This window comes from Tiliqua scincoides, chromosome 1 (genome assembly GCF_035046505.1).
Source record: "Tiliqua scincoides isolate rTilSci1 chromosome 1, rTilSci1.hap2, whole genome shotgun sequence".
Lineage (NCBI taxonomy): Eukaryota > Metazoa > Chordata > Lepidosauria > Squamata > Scincidae > Tiliqua > Tiliqua scincoides.
In genome coordinates, this window is record NC_089821.1 from 190,534,257 (window position 1) to 190,555,543 (window position 21,287).

The following is a 21,287-nucleotide window of genomic DNA, read 5'->3' on the forward strand; positions in this document are numbered from 1 at the left end:
ATTACAACCAGATGTTTTTCACTACACATCCCTGTCAAATCTTTATGTTCCTATTTCAGTATGTTTAACTGTCTTTCATTTTATTATTAATAAATATAGGGAGGGTGCTATCTTTTTTATAATGTTAGTTTTTGTTTTGTGGTTTGCTTTGACCTCCCCCCCCAATTGCTTTGAATGTCCTTAAGAAGAACTTGAATTTGTGAAACACTCAGAAGAGATACTGATGTTCTGCAACTATTGATTATCACAACCAAGATGGATGGAAAGGACACAACAGCAACCAACATAAAACCCATAGACCACATCTGGCCCACTAAAGCTTTTGGCCTGCTACTGTATGGAAATTCCCTGGCTGTTCCAGGAATAGATTGGCAAAGGTGTTCTTGTGGGAAAAACCTTCTTGGTCCAAGAACCCAAATAACTTGTGCCTACCCAATGTAGTCCACAGCCTTATGTCACCTAACCCTACATTAGGGCCACAACCACTTGGTGTTTTTTTTTTGTTTGTTTTTTTAAACATACACTTACAGAAAAATCTGGTGAAGCAGACCATTTGGTCTGGTCACCTAAATACAGTCAAAATGATACCGCCCACAATACCCCACCTGAAAAATGATTGTACTTCTGAGATGTTGAAATTGCACCTTGATGCTGGCAGATTTCTACTAGCAGCAAAAACTTTCCTATGACTTCTATTGCTTCTGGAGGTACTTCAGTCACTCCCCAAATTCCAAGTGCAACTGGGTAGTTCAGTGGTAAAATGATAAAATCTCCTTGTGTTCTCTTCGAAAAACTACTTTACTGGCTTCTCATTTAATATTAAGTTTCTCTCACATCAATTCTGTTCCATTCCCACTGTGGAAAGTGAAAACAGATCTTCTCCATCAAAAACCTCTCTTATCAAGAAAATTTGCACAATGAATCCATCAGCTTGTTAATCATGCCATATGGCAGTTCAGATGATCATGTGCTATATTAAATATAGGTATAATGAAACCTATCTCAACGCATATAGCACCTGCTAAGAGGTTTTCAATTTGTAAGAATATGCTCAAACTTGTGTCTATATTACTTTCAACTCTGGCGATATATAAAATACTTTAGGTGACAAAATAGTAATAACCACCATAAATCTGTTTTTGAGTGATTTTGTTTTTCCAGCTTCTTATGCAGCTTGAGTCACTTCAATTTTTCATCAAAGATTATAGCCAAGGAGCAGCACTAAGGAATATCTTAATTTGTCTGCTTTCCTCTCTGTCTTGTGAATAAGGATGAACGGCAAGCTAGATAGCTAATAATTCAAGTTTTGGTTGATTATAGGGAATATTAGCGCTGCTCTTCAATAAAAACTGTGTTGAAATTCAAATCAAAAAGTACAGCAAGTAAGATGTCAGGGGCATCTAGATTCTATAGCTCAAATTAAAAAAAACACAAAAATAAAACCCATTTTCTATAATGAGAAAATGAAAGATCTATTATTACAGTCATAGTGCATATGCTTTTGCTAAATAATATGGCATCAGTGCACTTGTTTGGGCACCCGATGGGAGTTGGCCCCCTTTGCTTGCCAGCCCCTATAGTGCCAGCAGAATCTCTGGTAGGGTAAGTGCCTTACCTGTTGCCCCATGTTCTGCCAGATTCCCACTCCAAGCCTCACTTAGGGAACTTATGCCCACTCTAAGCTAATTAGCTCCCCTTTTGTTCCCCAACAATGGCCCCAGTTCTCTACAGCAGCACTGCTAGACTCCACTACCAGGGTAGCTTGCCTGTTTAAACTGCAGGGACCTAGTTCCTAAGGCAGCAGTCCTTCCGGGTATAGCAGCACACCTCAGCTCTCCAGCTCTCCACAGCCTGTTTGAGTAGTCCATTAGTCAGCCCTTTAATCAGAATATCCAAGTCAAAGTCCAGTCAATAAGCCAAGTCACAGTCTGAGGTCAGATTCCAAAGTCAATAAGCCAAGTCAGTCAGTCTGCTCTCCAACCTACACTCCTTCTACAACCCACCAACCCTTCCTGCCTCAGGTGTTCCTTATATCCCTGAGGGCCCTATTGCCTTCAAGTGGCTGCAGCTGTGCAGCACACTCTGCTGGATGCCCAGGCCTTACCCTTAAAGGGGCCACTGCTGACACCACATCTAACTCCTCGCCAGATCTTCCGTGATTCCAATACACCCCACAAGGCCATGGGGTGGCCCTGTGATTGGCAAGGTGCTCTGAAGAGGGAAAGCACTGGGAGAAGCAGGCAGATATCTGAATGAGGGCACTTTAAGACCCAGCAGGGTTGGATTAGAGAAGATGTGGGTTGGGACAGGAAGTAGGTGGTGCCAAAGGAACCATCAAAAGCAGCTAAAGTGGCTTAGGATGAGGGCAGTATGGTGGAGGCTGAGAGAAGGGAGCAAGTTCCTGGAGAGAAGGCGAACAATCCTGATCTTCAGAAAAGACTCTTTAACCCTGCCTGATTTGGAGGAGAAAAAGGTTACTGATCTAAACTCCTCCTCCCTAGAGGTCACTATGAGGTCCAAAGTGCAAGCAGGAGGAAAGGCATATCAGGGATCCAACCTCTGAAGAGACCAGCATGAACCTTCCACAAGTTTTTGCCACTGCCGGGCCTATTCCTTCAACCCCTTTCTCCAATGCTGGGGCAGGACCAGTTGACAAGGTGAACACAATAGTATAAATAAGGTTATACTATGTGTTACTTTAAGCAAGCGGTTGATCCTTGTGTGTTTTTATTGTGTGTGCTCTAAAAGGCGGACAGGGTGGGAATATCCATATTGGAACTGTAGCATTGGAGAACAAAACCAATCTGTACAGGTCTTAATTCGTACCATCTACTCTGAGAGGCTTCTTTTTGCCCAAGACAAAAAGACTCCCACAGATCATCAAAATACGTGTGTGTGTGTGTGTGTGTGTGTGTGTGTGTGTGTGCGCGCGCACGCGCACGTGTGTGTGAATAAATTTTATATTATTATTATTATTATTATTGGGCTAATAGCAATCATTGGATTTATCTTCCTATAGTTACTGTTGTACAAAATGCACACACACAGTTGCATTACATGCAAAAAGTAATGTCTAGTCTGATGGGAACAGCTAAGGAGAGGTTTGACAGGAAAATCAGATTGGTCGGATACATAAGGCCACTTAAGACAGAATGGAATATGTTAAGTGAAAATTCCCTTTCAGTTTAAGTACAAATACATCAAATATTCCATTTGGATAGCTGAAGCTATTTGGTTAAATTGTATGATTTGCATAGTCCTAAGCATAACACAAAACCAAAAGAACTAAGAACTCATATCTCAAGCATCTGTACACCTGCACACTCATGCATGGCACACACTCAACTTTCTAGAATGGGTGGATGCCAAGACAACATGTTCTTCTGAATAGTATTGCCTTCTTTAATCTTTCAAGCAGTTACAATAAAACTGGCTCCAGATGAAATAGGTGTGCCTGTATTTTTTCCTCCCATTATGTTAAAGCTAATATAGACAATCAAACACAATGACAGTGCACTGATGATGCAAAGATGTTACTTGACTGGTAGGGGAAGATAAGCAGATAGTCCTTAGGACCTTCGTGTTAGACTATGATCTTATAAAAGTAGATGCAGATGATAACCCTATCTCATTTAGGATGCAAACCTAACCAACTTTCCAGCACTGACATAAGGGCAATGCAGCTCTGAGATAAGGGAACAAACATTCCCTTGTCTTGAGGAGGCCTCTGTGAATGCCACCCAACTGCAGGATGCAGCACACATCCTATTGGCACCCCTATGCCAGTGCTGGAAAGTGGTTAGGATTTGGGCCTCAGTCTCAAGTCTTTCTTAGACTGTGAACTTGCAGGCAGGGACTTGTTTTTCTGTTTTTGTACAAGTCATATTAGGTTGCTTTATAAATAATAAATTATGAGTAAACATCAACAGAATTCATAATTCATGTATGCTGAAGAACCAGAATGCCATATGTTTCTTCTGTTTCAGCACTTCTAGTCTTAATCCTGAATTCTTGTTCAGAGGAAGAATCCCTGTTAGCTTTAACTAGCTTAATACTGGAGTGAATACAACTATTGTTAAGGCATGCTGGAAAGAGTTGAAAAATATACATTTCAGAATGAAGCATCTGGGGTAAGGGGAGCTCATGATTCCATGGCTCACTCCCAACTGCTTATGGTTAAACAGCTGGAAGAGTTACATGTGCCATAGCCATGTGACTAAAAAGGAAAAAAATAAGAAGGTAACCAAGCTTTCTGAGAATCTCCTTGTAAGACTCATCTCTACTGTTATAGTTCTCTGTCAAGCAATTAACAAACAAACAAACAAATAAATAAATGCACTCATTTACCTCTCTTTCATCCATATTCAACCATTGCTTTGGATCATCCTCAGTTGCCAAAAACGCAATCAGCTCCAAAGCAGTGAGTCTAGTCTGACGTCTGGAGGATACAAAGATAAGAACAGGCTTGGCCGGAGAATGGCTCCTAATAGCTGATGAAAAACAAATATTCAGAACCAGACAATCCTTTAAAGTGGAATTTCCAAAGTTCAGCTTGCAGCAAAATTTTATGGGTTGAGAAATGAAAATTATAAAGGGAATGGCACATTCATGACTATAGCTAAGAAACAAATAGCTAAAAAAATGCTCTCTGTATATTTCATTTCTACAGTCATTTAGCCATCAACCAGTGTTAGTATTAACAGTTTCAAACAACTGTTTTAGGTACAATAGGTGATATCTACAACATATTTTAAAAATGAAGTGTTTTCTAAAGTTAAAATTGAGATTTATGTAGCCTTATGAATGTTCCTTTAAGGAACAGATGCCATTGTTGTACAAATCATGGCAATACATTTCTGTAAATGGGAACCATTGCAAGCACGTATGAGTATGAGAGATGACAACGCTAATATTGCATCTTCTTTACAGCTATATCAATATATCTATTTCCTAAGGAAAGCTGGACAGCTAATGAATTTTTGTTGCTTCAGGAACAGGTGTGGCTGAACAGCTCTGGACAGATTTATTGTTCATTAGTGTTTTTCTTCAATGCTCCTCCTTGAGGTGTAAATAATTTGAACTGCCAAGATTGCTCTCTAGTCCCCAATCAATACTTTGCTTCTGTCATAAGGCTAATTAGATCAGCTAAAAAGTCACCTCACGACTGTTGCCTTACAATCAACAGCAGTCCACAAAATTTATTTGGGGGCTTCTTGTTAATTGAGATAATAAATATTCCTTATGGAACTCACACAGAACAATGTTTCAATAAAATATGAAGGTGGTTCTTAAATTTATCCTGCTTTCCAGGTCAGGTTAAGAATTAAAAAAACAAACAAACACATGAGAGAGAGATCAGGACACACCAATGGTCACTGCCTCAAAACCAGAATCATGCAAGTTCACTTGATATGCAACTTACTGTATCACATATAAGGCGACCTGAGTAGGGTAACAAGATTTTATATTACTGAGAAGCTTAGGTATATAGTTACACTATTGGGAATACCAAAATACAGATGAGGTTTTATACCAGTTCACTGTTGGGGGTTACCGTCAGTGGTACTGCAGGGATAAGAAAATACCGTATTTTGAGTGGTTTTGCCCATGTGCTGAGCAAATAGAGACTATTGAACATGTTCTATTGAGATGCTCCTTTTATAAAGGCATCTGCGCTGAGCTTATCTTCCCATTGTTGAATAGATTACCATGCCGTATGAGTCAATACTACACCTCTTTGCTTCTACTGGATGCCAACCCAACCACTACATACACAGTTGCGAAATTTTTTGCGGCTGCAATATATATTCGTAGGAGTATGATTAAGGATGATGCCTCCCTTATTTAACTCAGAAGCTTTAGGCATGTGTGGCTCCTTCCATTATCTAGGTGACTTGATAAATTGGATGTATGCTTTTATTATGCTTATAGATTTTAGTTTATTTTACAAAATAATTTAGCATAACAGGAATTTATAGATTTATTCAATAACCAATAGATATTCTCAGTTTAATTTTAAACTATTATTCTGTTGAAATAAATAATTTTTTTAAGTTGTCCTTGAAATTGGTCATGATTCTTTTGTTACGCTATGTTTGTAAATTTGTATTGTTATTTCTATGCTGGTCTGAGACTACTAAATACACTATTTTACTATTACTCACATATAAGGTGAAAAATTTCTGCAAATAAATCAAGTGCAAATCATCTCCTTCCCTTATCTGCAAGGAGGGTCAGGGTTCTTTCAGGCACACAGTGCAGAGATAATGACAGGGCAATCAATCTCGAAGCCGACCAGGCTTCAAGGCAAAGCTGCAGCCAATGTAAACCTTTTACTAGGTTAGGAAAACATGAGTCATGAAACCAAAACACTTGTTAAAGACGCTCTACTAAAAGCAATGCTAGAAAGTACATAATAACACTAGATATAAATTTCATCTACTTCAGGCTTGAAAAAGGAAATTATAGATATGGTAGTATATATACCCTGAAATGCTGGTTTGTTCATGCTAGCCATACGAGGACAGTAGTGCTGCCCAGGGAAGCCTTGAATGTGTACTTCCAATGGAACTGGACGTACTGATGGTCTGAAATTGAAAAGTCCCATCTAAAGAGAAAAAACATAACATGGTTGCATCTTTGTTCATGCTTAATAGTACTGTTGTTTCAGAATGGTACCATTATTTCTGAATGGTACTTTCAAGCACCATGGACCTTCATACCTTCTACATACCTGATCAATATTTAGCCAATCAGCAAGATCCCTTGCATTAGCTAATGCAGTGGACAAACCAACCACTCTGACAGGTTTCTCTGTGTGGGAGGAGATGAAGTTAGTACGAGACACAATAACTTCCAGCACAGGTCCTCTCTCATCCCCTAAAAAAAGAATGCACATCATTTTTTTTTAAAGTTCAGCTAGGAATGCCAGAGCACACTTCAATTCCAGCAATAATAATGATAAAAACAACACTCACCTAGCAGATGGATCTCATCTATGATGAGAATGGAAACTTTTTGAACATAGCTTCTGTTCTGCCAGCTTCTGCTGACCCCATCCCACTTCTCTGGCGTAGTAACAATAAGGTCAGCTTGGGCAATTGATCTCATATCAGGAGTCACATCCCCAGTCAACTCCACAACCCTGTAGAGAGAGTCAAATGGTCATTGTGAAGTGATACAACACAAATTCTTATCTGATTTGAAATCAACAGTAGGTCCACAACATTAACTGTTAGCATAAACATGATAAACAAAATCTATCCTGCCTGAATAGACCAAAAACAGCATCCCAGACATCCCTCACAAATAAAAGGGAAGCAGTGAACCTTCATTCTAAATATAAAACAGTCCTTTCACAGGCAAATCACTACTGGAGTTGAGGGGCGAAAGGCAGCAAGAGGTTCCGACCAGTACAAAAATATTTATATTAGAACAGGATTCTAATAAAGAAACTTGACTGATTTTATATATTTAGTCTTATCATGGGTGAATTCAACTATTCCTACTACTATCATGAAATATATACAAGGCCCAGTCCTATCCAACGTTGCAGCATCAATATGGCTTCAATGAAGACATGAGGTAAAGGAACACAAGTTGCCTTACCTTGAAGAGGCCTTCATAACTTCCACCCCCTTCTGTAGGATGCAGTGCACACCCCACTGGCACAGCTGCATGAGGGCTGGAACATTTGATGGATTGTGCCCCTAATTAGTTCAGATACCTCCACATCAATTCCATATGCAGGTTTATAGTTAAATTTTGATTAAACTACAAGAAGTTTTTGTTGAGATTTACATCGTTTGAGAGGGTCCCAAGCACTGTTGGTTTGAGCTCTTTAGACAAGTTCCAGAATGTCCAACTTTTCAATTGAAAATTGCAGGTAAATTTCACTTGCAATTATAGAAGAATTCCTAAGAACACCATTTTCCTTTTATGATATTTGCTGACAATTCTCTAGATGGTTTTGTAAGTAGAGACAATGGAGATAAGAACATTAGAGCCCTGCTGGAATTTCTAGTCCAGTATCCTGTTTCCCAAAGCATCCAACAAAATGGCCTCTGAGAAGTCCAAACAACCTTTATGTGAATATAAAACACTTTTCAAAAGTATTTTAAATTTTGTTTTTGCTCCCTTAATGGCTAAATGAGAATACTTGCTTTTTTCCGAGCTTTTCTTCTATTCTAATTTTCCAGTCTTCAATTCTCTCCCGCACGAGTGCCTTTAGAGGAGCAATATACACTGCCTGCAAAGGCCCAGGCGAAGGGAAAAAAGGTAAACAAAGACAATTATTACATAATTTTGGAAGTTCTTTAGTTAATACAAGACAAACAGTTAAGAGATACTGCTTCATATTGACCCAGTTAAGATAATCCAAACCAGGCTTATATGATCACAAAACGAGTCTGTGCTTGGCTTTAGCTAACACACTTTGCCTCCCATCTCTACCTATGCATAACAACAACAACAACAGTATTTATATACCGCTTTTCAACAAAAAGTTCACAAAGCGGTTTACAGAGAAAATCAAATATCTAATGGCTGAAAGCATTTTCATTCAATTAAAGAACAAACCACAGTTCTGCACTGCATAAAAACTTCAAGGAACTGCACCACAGGGTCCAAACTCTACATTCACTCATCGAAGGGGAAAGGTTTCTCTGCCATTCCTGGAAAGGCAAAACCACCTCCTGATTGTATGAACTCAGAAGGAAAAATTCTAAGGCCCAATCTACAAATTTCATAGGGAGAAGTGGTTATTTATTTATCTTTCATATTTTTATATCGCCCTTTCTCCAGAAAGCTCAGGGCGATGTACACAGCTGCTTCCCTCTTTTTGTGCTCATAACAACCCTGTGAGGTACGTGAGGCTACGAGAAAGTGACTAGCCCAAGGTCATCCAGGAAGCTTTACGAGTGAGGGGGGGATTTGAACCTGGACTTTCCAGGTCCAAGTCCACCTCCCAAACCACTACACCACCCTGGCTCTCTGTGTGATACATTACTGTGCTTCAAATGGCAGGTAAGGGGTCATATTTTAAAATATTTTTTTAAATGCCATGCAGAGAAGTTCACTGCATAAAGTAAATAAGCACAATGGAAGAAAGGTTTAGTGCAGACCTCTCTCTGATTTGCTCTTTTACTGTATATAGGATGTTATTTTACATGAGAGAGAATTCATACATATGATCTACAGGCCAAAGTGGATCAGTCCAAATTTGTACCACACCAGCTTACCAATATGTGTAAGTCTGACACAAGTAGCATTAACTTTAGCCCACCAAACTGGAACTTTTAAGCAAGGCAAAGCAGCAGGAAAAATCCCAGGAAGTTCCTGCCTTCGCCACGTGCATAGACCACTTGCATTATAGACATGATATGTCTATACAGGCAGCCATCCGTATCAGCAGGTTCGGTACCTGCAAAATTGAATATCCTCGGGTTCTGAACCTGTGGGTGGGCCACCTGCAGTCCTCTGAACCCAACCAGAGCTCTTCTGACTACAAGGGAGGCTACATGTGACCTCCCCGACCCTCAGAAGGCCTTGTAAGGCCTCCAGAAGGCCAAAAAGTATGACTTTCGACCGGTTTCTGGTCGAAAACAGTAAGTCATGGTTTTCGGTTTTCTGAAGTCACAGCTCCAATCAGGTTTGGACAGCTTCTCTTCCCCCCCCCCAAAACAACAACAACAACAACAACAACAAAAAACTCACAGATTTCATTATCCATGGATTTCCTATCTGTGGGGGTTCCTGCAGCAGAACCCCTGTAGATAATGAAGGCTGCCCTGTATATCATAATACAGACACGATTGCTCACAAAACAAATCCAATTCTTTGTTTTAGCAATAAGAAAATTGTTCTATTCAGAAGCAGTTTCAAATCAGGTGGAACATGATTTAGTAAACGCTGACAAGTTAAAAAAAAATTTTTTGCACAATATTGCTATCCATTCTTTGGCAAAGTTCAAATTCAGGGTAAAGTAGGAAACAGACAAGGAACATTAATCAGAGGAATAATTTCTGCAAACCTTTGAGGTGGGATAGTTGTTGAAAACTCTAAAGATAGCTAATTCTGCTGCAACTGTTTTTCCAGAGCCAGTGGGAGCACCCAGAAGTACATTACAATCTGTGTGATACATTGTGTGGAATATCTGAGTCTGAATCGGGTTGAAATGAGTAAATTTGTAAAGAGCTTCATACTCAGGATGTCCCAATGCTGTGATAGGTAAAGGCTGGAGATCCAGTAGTTCTAAAAATTAAGGAACAAATCATTATTACACGGTTAAATGGTAAAATCATATTCAATAGGTTGTTCTCTAAACTCAAAACAAAAAATATTGTTCTTACATGCACTCAAGAGGTCATGTTCATAAAGGAGATATAATTCTTTAGTTAATTTTTATTCTGTAGAGATCATGCACTGAAATGAGAACTAAAAAGCTGGTTTTTATAGGTTTAATTGGCAAACCTCCAAAGTGAAGTATACCACACGTCCTGATGTCTAAACTTTGCAAAAATAAACTATTCCTTAATAGGTCATTGTCTTTTCTATGTAATGTCTGCTTCATCACCTGCTGTTTAAACACAGAGCGCAATCCCAACCTCGCGTTGAGCTGGTGCAAGTCCTTTTGGCCAGCCCAGGAGTGTCGTGAACGTGCCGTAAAGTACATTTGCAACTACTCTGGGCTGGGTAAGCCAGCGTAGAGATGTTCTGGCTCCCAGAGACCAAATCCAACCCCGAACACAGTAGGTTTGCACCAACTGAGGGCAGCCAGGGTGAGTAATTGGAGAGGGTGGTGGAAGGATGGGACATTTTTGGGGCAGGGAAGGTGGGGGAGGGTGGGCTGGCGGGAGGATTGGACCCAGGAGGGGGGGGTGGGACTCGCCTGGACAACTTAGGCCAGATCCTAACCCTGGTTCCGGCCACTATAGAATTACACCAGGTTGCTTGAATCTGCGCCAGCAAGTTTGCTGGTGCAGAACTGATTAACTCCACTGGTGTGACTGTTGTGGGATATGGGGTAAAGGAATAACTATACTCTTACTCCGAGTTATGCAGCTACCATCTCCTCATCTGCCCTGGATATAGCATAGGCCAGTTGGCCTGCCTATCCCAGCCTAGGTTAGAATTGAGCTGCCCATATTGATAATATGACGTTACACACCATAGTCATAACAACTTTTCATAAATAGGTGTTTTAAAAATTCTGGTGGTATTGAAAAATTCTGATAGTCATCTAATTTAAAATATTTTTATGCCACATTTTGGCCTCAACAAGATACTACCAAAGCATTGCACAACAGCAAATACAGACATCAATACAACTCATTAATAAAAGTCAAACAATAAGAAAAAGCCGCAATAAAAAAAATAACAGCAAGCCGAATGGAAGCAAAGTTGTATGCAGAGACCCCGTTTCCACAGATCCTGAATTTGTGGATTCACTTATCTATGGATTGGATCTGCGGCCCTCCATGCTCTTCCTCCAGCCCCACGCTCCACTCCTCTCGCCTCCAGAGGGCTGTCTGAGCCCAGCAGAGGCTGTGGACATCAGACTGAGTCATAAGGTTGAAAAACATAACTTCTAGTTTCTCTGTGAAACGCTTAGTCTCATCCTGTCTCTTTGAGCCAAAGTCAGTTGCAGCAGATGAAACATGTCCTACTGACTTCTACTGCAAACTGATTCTTGTGGGTCCTAATCTTGTCAATCAATGCCTCTGCACTCTATCGCCGCAATTGCAGCTAAGAGACTCACAGCCCAATCCTGTGGTCGGCAGCACGGAGCCGTGCCGCTGGTCACAGTCAGCATGTTTGCAGGCCTCAGCGCCGGCCTCCAGAACAGCAGAACGGGAGGCAGGGGCGGGGAGGAGGTGTTCTGAGGAGGGGGGAGGCCGGTGGGGTGGGGAGAGAGCGGGGAGGAGGCGTGCTGAGGGGTGGGCGGGAGGAGGATCCGCAGAGCTGTGCTCCGCAGGATCCAGGGTGCTCATGGAGGGCTGCGCGCCTTTTCCTTACCGCTAACCTTTCGGTCGGTGGTAAAACAAGTAGCCCCATTGCGGGGCTGCTTACCTTACTTGGGGGAAGGGGACAAACGTCCCCTTCTCCGAAGGTGCCTCCTGCAATAGCGCAGGAGTTGCAGGATTTGGCAGCAGCCCTTCTCGGTGCTGCTGAGCCTGGGCGCTCCGGGCAGCTCAGGATTGGGCTGCCCATCAGCTAAGTCTTTTCCTCTCTGGACCTGTCTGATACCCCAATGACAGGAGCTTCAAACTTTTTTCCAATAAAAAAATATATAAGGAAGAGTAGACTATAAGTTCACAAGTCAACAACCTTCCCCTGCAAAGGTAGGGCTGAAACTGGTTTTAATGGTTAGACCCCGCATGGAGGAAAAGCCATTTAATGTTTGACCTTACCTGTGCTGGCGTGAGGGCATTCCCTGGTTTAATGGAATGCCCTTCCTCTACCAGAGAAAACTGTTTCCCAGGTTGATTGACAACCATTGTAGCCAATGGGAGCAGTGAATTCTAGGTACAGCAGGGCAAATCAGCTCCCATTTTCTTCAATGGCATCTCCTTTAGTTCTGTTTCACAGTTCTTCGCATCCATGAACTGGATCCCTGGTGTTAGAGATTTTATCATCCCCTTCTAATACTGTACATCATTACCTCAAAGAGTGTTGACATTCTACCTTACGAAAACTTGGTACAGTAGTTGGTAATTGAAACCAACACAGAGGGTTATCATTTAATTTTCCTGCTAGGTCAAAATGTAAGAAAGGCATTGTGTCTGTATCACATCATCATTAAACCTGAACACATCTTGTGTAATCCAATTTCTAGCATTCTCATCAACATGAAACATTTCATTAAACATAACTAACGAAAGCAATGCAATTGAATGGGGTGAAACTATGTTATATTTACTGTAATAGGATTCAAATCTACCATATCAAAGCAAATACATCCCATAATTTAAGACAAAATTGAATAAACCTAGCACATAGATAGTCTGAAGATACCAAGAGGTTTAAAAACAAAAACTTGCTTATAAAATAGCAGTTTAACTCGTGTGTGTGTGTGTGTGTGTGTGTGTGTGTGTGTGTGTGTTGATCCAACTTCTTAGATATGATGTCCATGCAATAAAAGAGTAGTAGTAAATAACAAACAGCCAGATACCTGCTTTTTAACCCAAAAACACAATAATGCCAAACTTTATCACCTTTTATCCAAGCTCAGAATTAAGGTCTTGGTTATAGCTATCAGGTAAAGTACACATAGAAATCTAAATAAAAAGAAACAAATGGTATGCTGAGTGTAAGTGCATTTAGCCGCCATCATCACTGGAAAGATACAGAGGTAGGTCTAGAATGGATTAAACACCAGGGAGAGTGATTTCTGCTGATTCCCCTTCTCTATCAGCAGCCAGCTCCTTCTAACATATCCTACGTATTCCCTATAGTCCCCACACTGCCAGGATGGTTGGTATTGCCATGGGGAAGAAAAAGTGGGAAGGCTTTGTTCCATGAGCAGAGCACCACTCACAATTTGCTGAATCCAACCCATAATGAATTGGTGTGGCCCGACTATAAACAATGATGTACAATCAGAGTAGTTGAGATTAAACACAGTAGGATTCAACTGGTAAGAAAAGAATAGTCTATCCCTCTATAATAGCTATTAGCAGTGCTTTTTTTGTGAAAAAAAGGTGCAGGAACTCACAACTTGCTAATCTTTTATTTATTTATTTATTTATTTATAAACCATTTTTTATTGGAGAAATAAAGTATTTTTTATGTGCTTCCCCCCTAAAGATGAACTTACTTCTGAGTAGACATGCATAGGATTGGGCTGTCAATCTCCACATCCCCTTCCCCCTAGCTACTTTTTCAACACATGGGGAAAAATACTGTACAGGTGCACTTGTAGCGTGTAGTATGTAGTGTGGCACTACTTCGAGGAGAGGAAGCAGTGAATGGATTCCGAAAAATGGCTTACATGAGTTTCATGTAGTAAAATTACTCTAAGCAACTGTGGGAGTAAGAACAAAAAAGGAATTCTTACATGAGAGGGGTCCTTAGGTGCACATAGAAACAGCTACTTTTGCAAACAAGTGATTAAATATGGTTTAATTCAGGTAACAGAATACTCTGTGTCTTTGGGAAGGCGCTTGGCATGCAATTGTATGTTCTCTGCTGCCCTGAGCAGCTGCTGTGCATTTCTGGAGAGGAGCTGCAAATGCTGGCTGGCGGAGGGCATGCTTGTGGGGGAAGGACGAGGAAGATCTCTGGCAAGGCTGGACAGCATGTTGTACACACGTAGAATCCCTTTTCACCAGCCCTTAGCATGTGAAAATGGGTGCAGATATATATCTCTGCCAGGATTAAGAGCCCAATCCTAGGTATGTCTACTCAGAAGTAAGTCTTATTCTAGTCAATGGAGCTTACTCCCAGGAAAGTGCCTAGGATTGCAGCCTAAGAGCCCAATCCTATGCATGTCTACTCAGAAGTCCACTTTAGTGAATGGGGCTTACTGTGGATAGGATGGCAGCCTAAGAGTCCAATCCTGTGCCTGTCTACTCTGCCTCTGTTTTGCTCCCCCTCTCCTGGAATGCCTCCAAAGGGGAGGGGCCCCTGCAAAAAGGTGCCGGAACTCCGTCCCCCCGCGTTCCATTAGAAAAAAAGCCCTGGCTATTAGAAAAATAATGGATCTATCCATCCCAAAAACTCTGCATGATGATACCTTTGCTAGCATAATTAAGGATTTAAATGGAGTGAATAAACTAAAGCTGTTCCAAAAGGGTATGATTTTGGTCATAAAAATGAGTATATATCCTAACTTCTATACCTTTTATTACAACCCTGGTGAGAAAAATCACAAACACACACACGTACTATGCAGGCAGTAAAGCAATTTACAAAAAAGTGCCTTCCAAGCAAGGAAAGCTTTATCTAATATGTGCATTATGAGTTGCAACTGCAGGCCCTAGGAGAATTCACTGCTTATTCAAGTGAATAAAAATGAAAACTGGATAGAATTGGAGCAAATATTCAAACATCTTTATTCCTAGTCATTTGCGCATAGAAAAAAAGATACAGACCAGGTTGAATTGAAAATAATTTTATGGCTTGGATCCTAAGAAACATGAGCAGTGTTCTACTCATGGAACAGGTATTTCCCAAAAGCTCCTCCCCACTGTACCCTCCAATGCCCCCTGAAGAGACAATGCTTCTCGCTGCACTAGGTGTCTTTAGATCAAACCATTATTTCCATATAAAGTAGTTTTGGAAAGAGAAATAAAATACAGTCAACCACTTTATTCTCTCTTTTAAGGTCAACATTGTAACATCCAGAACACAACGGGTTTAGGAACAAATAAATACAATGTGATCACTAGGAAAATTTCATTACCTTACAGGACTTTATTCTTTGGAATTTATTATAAATGAAATAACTGAGAGACTTGAAAGTCATGAATTATGGATTTTTACAGCAACAAATTAGAAGATTTCTAGGTAGATTGTTTAGGCAAGGTCCGTTCCAGGAGCTGTAACTGCAGAGCAAGTTTCTCCCAGGATGAGATTAAATGCAGAGTGGTAACTGGCAGATGAATCAGCATTATGTTTTACTCCTCTGAAGTCTAGGTTAAAAGCCTACAGGTTGACAGGGATGGACAAGGTGTTATCCCTAAGGCACTGATCAGAAGAACCAGCAAAGTACCCAGCTTTTAAATGCTGCCCTTCTCAAACCAAGATGAGATTGCATACAAACAACAACAGATTCTACACGAGACCAAAATTTGGGTGCCGTAGGCAACTAGGTGGTCTATGGAGGACCATGACACAAACAGGAGAATGCTGAGTCCCCATTTAAAAATTGATTTGTGTGCTCAGATAAGAATGACCACTGTGTAAGTGCTGTTTCACATGGTAAGCTATAAATGTAGAGAGGTTTGTGTGTGGTTCCAGTGCTATAAAGCAATGATATTGCAGTAACACAATTAAAATGTTACAATGACAGCCAAAGTCTGCTATTTGCACAACTCTAAGTGAATCTTGAGATCTAATGGGGGGGGGGGAATAAAGCATCAAAAAGATGAATTTTGTCTATGGGGAAGCAATGGCCAACCTAGAATTACCTAGAACCGTTGCAATTTGTTAACTTTATCACAACAGCAAAAACAAACAAACAAACAAACAGGAAATTACATTGCTTGAAACAGAAGGATGCATGTCTTTATCTATGTAATACATTTTAAAAATAAACTTAGAAATAAAGAAAAACGGTTATTTAGAATGAAGATGACACTAAACATTTTGGAGGCATCTGCCAAACAATTTGGAATGATGAAGCAGGGAAACTATATAGAGCTGGAGTATATTGGACTTCTAACAAATTAGTGGGGACTTGTATTGATTCTGTTACACAGATGCTGTCTTTGAAGTTCTGTTTGGCTCAAGAGCTCAGTGCCCCTTTTAGGATGCTTCACAGTAAGGTATGCCTTGAGAGCCATAAAACTTGTCGAGGCCACAGGGCTTAATATTCTTAACATACTTTTCGTAGATAGTTCAGAACTCTTTCATCATCCCCACTAATGCTGTGATTTCTTGGGATCTGTCAAAGGAAGAAAAGCCCTTTTCTTGATCTTTGTCTAGCACAACCTCAGTACACCTCATTGTTTCAGAGGAACCAGATGGGAATGGCAGTCAATTACCATAAATCCTAGCGGTCCCATATCTGGTGATGTGTAAATATCTTTTGGTTTCTTCTGAATAGCATTCAATGATCAGTCAATTAGATAAATAGGGTACACATGTTTAGCCAGACAGCTTAGGTGCAGCACAACAATGCTCGACCAGATCACAAGCACATGTGAATTTATACATGTTAAACACAAAAAGGGATCCATGTACATTTCTGAATGTACCCCATATGCTGAAGTTTAAATGACATGAGCATGATTACAACAGAAGTCAACACAATAAGAAGCACCTAAAGTACAGCTCACTGACTGATGAACACAGAGGAAATAAACTCATATGCCAACTTTTCATATTCATGACTAAGTCATGTGACAGTTAAAGAAAACAGTATGACGGTAGTGCCCTGTGCTGTAAAAAAAAAAAATCACAGATAAAACAAGCAGCATAGCTCAAAAAAGAAAGATCCACCGTTTCAAATATATTTTTTCCTTATGATAAAATTCAGAACAAAGCCATTTAAGAAGAATGCAACAAATTATGAGATGAGAACATAGAAGAGCATTGCTGGATCAGGTCAGGGCCCATCTAAATCAACTTCTTGTATCTCATAGTGGCCCAGCAGATGCCTCTTGAGTGCTTCACACAAGACAACAAGATACCTGTATCTTCATGCCACTCCCTTGCATCTGGCATTCAGAACTGGGCTACCTCTAAAACTCAGAGGTTGCAGTCATTATGACTTATAGCCTGTGATGGACTTTTCCTCCATAAATCTGTCCAATCCAGTTTTAAAGGCCAGATGCCATCACCACATCCTGTGGCAAGAAGTTCCACAATTACTTTAGATAATTTGCTAGGGTCAAGACAGAAATTCCAAAAATTCATGTACTGAACTACTACACTGCTTAGTAGTTCTTAGACTGTTGCAGTCTATTTAAAAAAAATGAGTACCAAACATAAGGAAACAAACATGAAGCAACAATTAGGCATATATACTTTCCTTAGAAATCAGGAGGACATATGAATATACACTTGCACAAGACCACAGCTATTACATTGTTACCTGTATGAGGTGGATGTCTTTCTGGTAGAATCAGATGTTGAAAATTGATAATACATACAGCTTCAGCACCTAACCATCTATCAGACACAGCTCGGATATAGTACTGGGATGGCAGTGGTTCAAAAATTGGTATTGTGAATACCAGCAATTGAGTTTCTTTTGCAATGACCTAACATAAACAAAGTATATAGAACTATTATTGATCTCTACATAGCTAAAATCAGTTTGCTTCATTCTCTCATGTAAGTGCAACAAGTAAAAAGATATCAATCTAGAAGTATAACACATTCTAGCATACTTATAAAACACACAGAAAATAAAAGAAAATTCAATTCTCTTTTTCAGCTCCTTGTGTTTTAGAGATGATTCCTGTTCTAACTGGATTGCACAGCAGAATAGGCTCTTGCTTTTTAAGTGTTTTCGTTTGATGAAACTGTAGCTAGTAATAATTTGTATAAACAAATAGAAGGAAACAGCACATATTGATTTTTTTTTATCTTCAAGTAATTGTTCCTTAAGACACAAAGAAATGCAAACACTTTGAGATTTTGTTTTTTAGTAACAGTGAACAATTGCAAAGAAAGAATTTCAGCATGTGAATCTGACTATGAAATTTAGAATAATACATGTGGTCTGGTCTAGAGGGCAGGAGGTCTGGTCTAGAGAGTAGAGCCTCCGTTACCCCGAAGATAACATCATAAGGTCAGCAGTTCAAGGACACTGGCAGCTCCCTGAACAGCTGAGAATGGTGAGACCTTGAAGCAGCTGACAAGCCAAGCTGAGTAATTCCACCTGCTCTTGGTGTGAGCAAGACGCATCCTAGCTGCCCTCCATGTGAGAGATGGAACTGCTTGTCAGCCTGCGTGGGAGAACTGGAGGTCAGAAGTGAGATCGAACCAGGAAGATCCATTCTGAAATGTTGTTGGTTCTTGAAAGAGAGAACCTTCTATGATTGTAAAAATCCCCTTGAAGGATTTAGAAACGCCTGCCTATGTAAACCGCCTTGAATAAAGTCAGAGGAGTAATCTGATGACCAGAAAGGCAGTATATAAATACCTAGTTAATAATAATAATAATAATAATAATAATAATAATAATAATAATACAGAATATCTGATAATGCTGCCTTACAATATTTAGATTAAATGGATTATTTACATGGTATGTGTGCTTTAACTGTTGCAAGATGTAGGTAAACTTACCTGCTTTTTTTGAATAATAAAATATTCTGAATGGTAAATATGATCATTAGTAGGGTCTTCTACCCATATCCACCAGGGTTCTCCACCTGTGCCATGAACCTAGGGGAACAAAGAAAATCTACACCCAAACAGAAAACTTTAGGTATTTCAGCCTGATTATTAAATAAATTGGTAGACATAATAGCCTGGTTTAGATACCACAAACCATTGTCAGTTGCAATAAGGAACAGGCATAAGCCTTGGACTTGTACAGTCCCTTACAGTTTCTGGTTTGATCTACTGGCATGTAACAAATTGTTGTTTGTATAAATCACAATTTCCATTTTTGGCCAATAATAATGGGAAACTGTGGCTTGTTAAGAACTGCAAAGTTTCCAGTATTCTTGATTCAGATGTGCGTGGGGTGTATGTGAGCCTGAGGTTTGTGCCTCCTAGTTCTTGTTACAATAAACCATACACTATTGTGAAATCTGAACTGAACCAATATGTCAACAGTAGGAAGAATATAACAAGGTAGGAAAGTATAAAAATGCTGAAGTTAAATATAAGATGTCTCAAGGTAACATAGTACCTAACATTAGAAAGTCATGTTCAAAACCTAATATAGCCTAATCCTAACCAATTTTCCAATGCTGATGCAGCCCCAATGTAGCCCTGAGATTAGGGAGCAAATGTTAGAGAACAAACATTTCCCCCTGCTCAGGAAACAAACAAGACAACAAGATTCCTGCATTCTGTTGCCACTCTCTTGCACGTGGCAATCTGAGATAGCCTACTTCTAAAAGGATGTATACATTCACCTTCAGTATGACTCTGATCTTTCTTAAGAAAGTTTACTAAGCTACAATATAATTTGAATTCATGTATTATTTTATTTAATATTGTGACAGGTTACCAAACTAAAATATTTTGAATGTATTTTTTCTGTTTATTATACAAATCTTATTCATACCCATATTCCGGACTAGGTACCAATATGTTTCTAAGAGCCAACACAGATGTAAGATAATGTTGGTCTAGGACCGAAGGGTTTGGAATGAGCTGGGGAGTGCATACAATTTCTTCCCCATAAGTCTCTTGCCCCCTTTATCCTGGTTCAATATTATATTGCATGGTCATTTAACCTGTTAACAAAAGATTCCTGAATTGGTCAGCATAGTTGCTTTAGACCAAGAAATTGAATCAAAAGAATTCATGATGACTTATACAACCTCATAAGCTATCTGGTGGTAGCAGTGACTTCAAGCAGTACTAGGGGAGTCAACGTCATTCAATACATTTTCTGGACTTTAATTTCTAGGAATTGTTACCTGATCATTCCATTTGAAATCTGAAGTGATGTTCAATCTAACTCTAAGCACAGTACGAGTAATTGGCTGGATGGTTGCTTCCATTGTAATAGATGGAATCTGGTGGACGCACTGTTTGACCTTCAGGCCAATATTCACATGGTGGAGCATGTGACCTGCAAAGTAAACATAGCTTGAAATAAATCTGTGTTTATTGAAGGCCCAACGGAATAAGGCAAGAGGAGGGGAGCACACATCAGACTTTTAAATAGGCTTTAGAGAGGAATATTATTGCTTGCTTATTTGTTATTTATTGTTAAGTGAACAGATTCTCTTCACCGACTGCACTGAAATATAAAGTAATATTTAACTTGAATCAGGGCCCAGTCCTATCCAACTTTTCAGCGCTGATGCAGCCAAACCAATGGGGCATGCACTGCGTCCTGTGATGGGTTGGCAGTCACAGATGCCTCCTCAACATAATGTCTGTTCCCTTACCTCGAGGTTGCATTGGTACTGGAAAGTTGGATAGGATTGGGTCCTTAGTATTTTACAGCTCAGAAAGTCATTCTGAATACTTCTTTTAACTTTTACTAGTGAGTTAAATAACTATTAAGAATATAACCTCCCGCCATTGTTTCAACCCTGCTCCGTTTTCCTCCTATAACTTCTTGACCTAGCACTTAAAATCCACAGGGAGTCTTCGCCAAACATGGGATCCAACCTTATTTAACGCAGACCAATTTTTGTACTTTTACAGTCCTGAGATGCGGTCGCTCATAGCGGAGAGAATAGAATCATTGTGGAGGACATAACTCAAAATGCATATTTTCATTAAAGAGTGTCCAAACAGGAATATAAAAAGTTCTTTACTTAAGAACAGGTTCAATTCCAGGAGTCTGTTTGTAAGTTGCTTCGGACTAGAGGGGAAAAAAACCTTACAATTTACAAATAGTGTTTTTATCACTATTATTGGTAGAGAACATGTTGTGAAATATATATATATATATATATATATATATATATATATATATATAA

At 39.7% G+C, this 21,287-nt stretch overlaps 1 protein-coding gene across 1 annotated transcript in view; it reads right to left on the minus strand.

The window, feature by feature from the left end:
• Positions 1–21,287, minus strand: part of ASCC3 (activating signal cointegrator 1 complex subunit 3) — a 271,099-nt gene that overhangs the window by 91,433 nt on the left and 158,379 nt on the right. Inside the window, exons 22-30 of the mRNA XM_066612963.1 lie at positions 20,271–20,425; positions 18,961–19,059; positions 17,759–17,927; positions 10,031–10,251; positions 8,163–8,248; positions 6,978–7,144; positions 6,734–6,879; positions 6,487–6,607; positions 4,348–4,490 (exon numbers count right to left, since the gene is read on the minus strand). Coding sequence (XP_066469060.1) covers positions 4,348–4,490; positions 6,487–6,607; positions 6,734–6,879; positions 6,978–7,144; positions 8,163–8,248; positions 10,031–10,251; positions 17,759–17,927; positions 18,961–19,059; positions 20,271–20,425 — 1,307 coding nt within the window. The remainder of the gene's footprint in view (positions 1–4,347; positions 4,491–6,486; positions 6,608–6,733; positions 6,880–6,977; positions 7,145–8,162; positions 8,249–10,030; positions 10,252–17,758; positions 17,928–18,960; positions 19,060–20,270; positions 20,426–21,287) is intronic.